Genomic DNA, 4,988 nt, shown 5'->3' on the forward strand with positions numbered 1-4,988 from the left:
CTCACTCTGATTGGTCCGTTGCCTCACTCTGATTGGTCAGTTGCCTCACTCTGATTGGTCCGTTGCCTCACTCTGATTGGTCAGAGCGAGTGATTTGTGGGAAACACATGTGAGTAATGGAAGCGTGTGAGTTTGGAGATGTTTCTGTCCGCTTCGCGTCGGATTATTTTGTTCTGTGAACGTTGTGAGTGAATGATCTGGAATCTGGACGGGAAAGCAAACATGAGCCACAGCTGAGTCATTTCCCATCAGGCCTTTCTTATTCCCAATTTCTGCTGAAGTCCACTGGTGGAGACGGTCTTTCATTTTCATGACAATGTCAGAGCTTTTAGGATTAACACTGCTTTTCTCCTGTGTCTTGGGCTCACAGAGAACAACAGAAGAAATTAGATTTTGCTTAAACAAAATGAAGCCTAATTTAGGACTACGAAGAGTTTTTGCAGTATTTTCATCACAATTAAACACAACATGTGACCCTGCAGCACAAAAGCGGTCTTAAAGGGGTCATATGATGCAATTTCATTTTTTCCTTTCTCTTTGGAGTGTTACAAATGATGCATAAACCTCAATTTCACAAAATTGACCCTCATGACTGGTTTTGCGCTCCAGGGTCACACATCATGAATGTTTGTGGCAGGTTTTGTAGTCTCTGTCGCTCCTGCAGATGCGCTTCATCCCATCGTTTCTCCTCCACTCAGAGTTTATTGTCGAGTCGAGGCTTTAACGCCAGCGTCAGTCGAGCCGATCGAAAGCGCATAGCAACGCTTCTGTCACGATCTTTCTTAAGCGTTGGTCTTTGGGTTTTCTCAGCGGTGTGGACTCCGACAGCCTTCTCGTTTTCTCTCCATCATGCATAATAAAGCGTGAGTGTTGGCTGTGACGGGAGAACAGGAAACACATCTAACACCTCTGATTCTCATGCTAATGAGACGAACCGGCCAATCCGCCGCTGATATTTCACGCCCGCACACATCCGTGCAAATTACAATTGTGTGTTCGTGCGAGTGTGTGCAATGGATCCTGGTTGGTTGCTATGGCAACACACATACACACACGCACACACACACACACACACACACATGCGTGCACACGGTTGCACTAGAGCCGTGATCACTATTCTAACATTTCTTTATTTCTGTATTTGCGCTGGCGTCCGCTGCAGCACAAAATGGCTTGGCTGCTGTTTGTTATCGTCTCAGAGTTGCTCTGCCCCGATAACACACAAACACGACAGATAAACACAGAACTAATCTGAAATACAGGGATTTTTTGTGTGCTTTAGTTTGTGTGTGTGTGTGTGTGTGTGTATAAATACACACATTATAATAATAATAAATAGTTTTTTATGATTTTGCTCACCAAAGTTTATTTGCATTTATTTGATCAAAAATATTGTAAAAATTGTGAAAATTAGAATGATTTCTGAAGATCATGTGACACTGAAGACTGGAGTAATGATGCTGAAAATACAGCTTTGATCACAGAAATAAATTACAGTTTAACACATATTCACATAGAAAACAGCTGATTTACATTAGAATAATATTTCACAATTTTACAGTATTTTTGATCAAATAAATGCAGCCTTGATGAGCATTAAAGAATCTTAATTATTCCAAACTCCTGACTGATAGTGTATGTACAATACATAAATATAATAAAATTGCATACAATAGTTGTACATTTTATATAATGAAATGTTAGAATGTTTATTTTGCTTAACTAATAATTAATATTTGACATGGTTTTTTGTAGATGGAAGATGGTCAGACGCTCTTCGATTATAACGTCGGTCTTAACGACATCGTCCAGCTTCTCATTCGCTCGCAGACGGACGCGCCAGACAGCCCCTCCCCCAACAGCGATGAGGGCGTGGCCTGTGCCGTAGCCCCGCCCACCACAGCATCTGCCCCCGCCTCAGCCACACCCACCACAACAGTCGTTTCCCCGGCAACCGTCGCCAACAGCAACGGAAACGGGTCCAAACCCTGCAGCCTGGCGCCGGAGAGCCAGCCGTCCACATCCAGCCGGACGCTGCTCCTCGATCCCGGGATCGGACTCTTAAGAGTAAGAACAATACTGTCTGCATGCTAACTCTATGTGACTGTTAGCGACAGAGCGACACACGTCATAATCTGAAAACAATCCAACGATCTCCATTGACTCTGTATTGCAGTGTGGGCGTGGCCCAAATGCGCTCTGTCTCTATAGTTTCCAAAAAACTTATAAATAATTGTAGCATTGGTCATGACTGACTCTTTACTCATTACTCCTTAGATTGTAGGCAAATTATACAGTTTATGGTGAATTATTCTGTGTATTTTTAAAATATTATTGTTTTTGTATTACTTCTAAAATACTATATTATTAAAATATTATTTTAACAATAACAATATTTTAAAATATTATTTTCGTTTTAATATTATTGTTTTGAAATAATTTTTTTGTTATTATTTGTCACATTGTTTTTTTATTAATTTAATCTAACATAGGGTAATTGTACTAAATTTACACATTAAATTGAAAGTGCTACAAAACAATTTTATATGCATTAATCATAGCAATAAGTTTGTAATATTATTTAATATTTACACGAGTCGGGTAGAAATTCTAACATTTGGAATTATTATTATTATTATTATTAATGGCAATATAATTAATAAATCAAAAATATTATTTTAGTTTTTATATTATAATTTTTATATTATTATTATTTTTTATTACATTGTTTTTTATTAATTTAATTTAAAATGTATTTTAAAATTAACCCATTGGATTTCTACATGCCATAAAATATTATATGCATTAATAATAATAATAAATGTAATCTCTTTATTATTATTTACCATTTATTATCCATTTACCATTTATTTATCTATTTATTACCATTCATTATTTATTACCTTTATTATCATTTATTAACAATAATGGCAATACAATTTATAATCAAAAACATCATTTTAGTTTTCATATTATGATTTTTATATTTTTTATTGTTTTTATCACATTAATTTCATCATTAATTTAATTTAACATTAATTAATTGCATTAAAATTAACACGTTAAATTTCTACATGCTATAAAACATTATATGCATTAATAATAACAATAATAAATGTAATCTCTTTATTATCCTTTAATATTTAGTATTTACCAAAAGTGTGAATTCTAACATTTGGAATAATAATAATAGTAGTAGTAATAATAACAATAGAATTATATAATAATGATAATTATTATTATTATTAGTTTAATAATTATAATAATAATAATTATTATTATTATAGAAAAATATATATTTTTTATTTTTATTTATGATAGTTATTATTATTATTATTATTATTTGTGTCCCTGGAGCACAAAAGCAGTGTTAAGTCGCTGGGGTATATTTGTAGCAATAGCCAACAATACATTGTATGGGTCAAAATTATAAATTTTTCTTTTATGCCAAAAATCATTAGGATATTAAGTAAAGATCATGTTCCATGAAGATATTTTGTACATTTCCTACCGTAAATATATCAAAACTTAATTTGTGATTAGTAATATGCATTGCTAAGAACTTCATTTGAACAACTTTAAAGATGATTTTCTCAATATTTAGATTTTTTTGCACCCTCAGATTCCAGATTTTCAAATATTGTCCTATCCTAACAAACCATACATCAATGTTAAGCTTGTTTATGCAGCTGTCAGACTGGTTGTGTGCTCCAGGGTCAAGCGCTCTAACAGTAGCTGTGTTGTTCAGGTGAATGAGTTAGTGGACTGCAGGGACGTCAGCATCGGCGCCTGGTTCGAAGGCGTGATTGAGAAGGTCTCTCCTGCATCTAAAGGACAGAACGGCAGAGTCGGCCGACCCAGCAAACGCACTAACAACAAGCTGGAGTCTGAGCCTTCATCCTCATCATCCTCATCATGCAGGGACACTCACAGCACAGCGCTACACTCGGACCAACCGTCCACGTCCCAAACGGATCCGCCGCACGTCTCCTACCACATTAAATATGAAGAGTAAGTGCATCATGGGAAGGAAGGCTCGTTGTTTTTCCCTGCTTGTCTGGATGTTGGTTTCTAAAGCGCTGTTTGGCACTGGATTGGCTTTATTGCTGTGAGGAGGTGCATGATGGGATGCGTTCTGAATGCGGTAAGTGCATCGATTCCAAGAGCAATGCATGCTGGGAAACCGATGCTGATTGGGAGCTCATGCTGATCCGAGAACAGCGTTTGTGCTCAGGTCACATGGTTTGTGTTGATGATTCATGTTTGTTGTTTTTTAAAAATCTGGGTTCAGTTTTTTTTTTTAAAATATACTAATAATATACTAATATATTCTTTATTAATGTATTCTACTAATATATTGTTTTCTTTTTATTGATTATACAATTAACAAAAAAGCAAAAAAAGCCTCTAACACTGCTCTATTGCTCTTTTGAGCCAAATTACAGGAGGTTAAAAATGACTTCAGAAAGATGGCAGCATCGTAATGTTATTTTTACACAGAGATTGGTTGCTTTATTAGTAAAATATGTTGACTTCAGCAATCTTTGTTGCATTATGTGCCAATGGTGAGCATTCAAAAATGGGGAAACAGCACTTACCCCATATCTCTGGTTCTGAACGATGTAGGGCCTTAAAAATTAATACGTCTTGAGTTATAGGCACACAAACTTCAAGGGTATGTTCAATGCAGTTGTTTTGACAGAAGGAAACAAGATACATTTCTAGTTTCAACATTATTTATTCTTCAGACTTTCCTCTTTAAAAGAAAATAAGTATCATATTTTTGCAAAGTGACCCACATTTGGTTTTTGACCATTGACAATGTGTACATTTTAACAATTTACTCCAGGAGCCATATTGAAATTCCAATATCTCTGGAACCGAACCATATAGGGTCTGAGAGCTGGACGTTATGAGAAATGAACTGCTGAGAATGTGAAACATGTTTATTTTCTAAAGGGTCAGAAGAGCCGGAGCTGATGAAACAC

At 35.6% G+C, this 4,988-nt stretch overlaps 1 protein-coding gene across 1 annotated transcript in view; it reads left to right on the plus strand.

The window, feature by feature from the left end:
- LOC107712531 (E3 ubiquitin-protein ligase UHRF2-like) overlaps window positions 1-4,115 on the plus strand; it is an 18,631-nt gene extending 14,516 nt beyond the window's left edge. Inside the window, exons 2-3 of the mRNA XM_016517868.1 lie at window positions 1,756-2,067; window positions 3,749-4,115. Coding sequence (XP_016373354.1) covers window positions 1,756-2,067; window positions 3,749-4,015 — 579 coding nt within the window. The 3' untranslated portion in view covers window positions 4,016-4,115. The remainder of the gene's footprint in view (window positions 1-1,755; window positions 2,068-3,748) is intronic.
- The last annotated feature ends 873 nt before the right edge of the window (window positions 4,116-4,988 follow it).

This window comes from Sinocyclocheilus rhinocerous, unplaced genomic scaffold (assembly GCF_001515625.1).
Source record: "Sinocyclocheilus rhinocerous isolate Xijiao unplaced genomic scaffold, SAMN03320098_v1.1 scaffold2236, whole genome shotgun sequence".
In the NCBI taxonomy this organism is placed as follows: Eukaryota; Metazoa; Chordata; class Actinopteri; order Cypriniformes; family Cyprinidae; genus Sinocyclocheilus; species Sinocyclocheilus rhinocerous.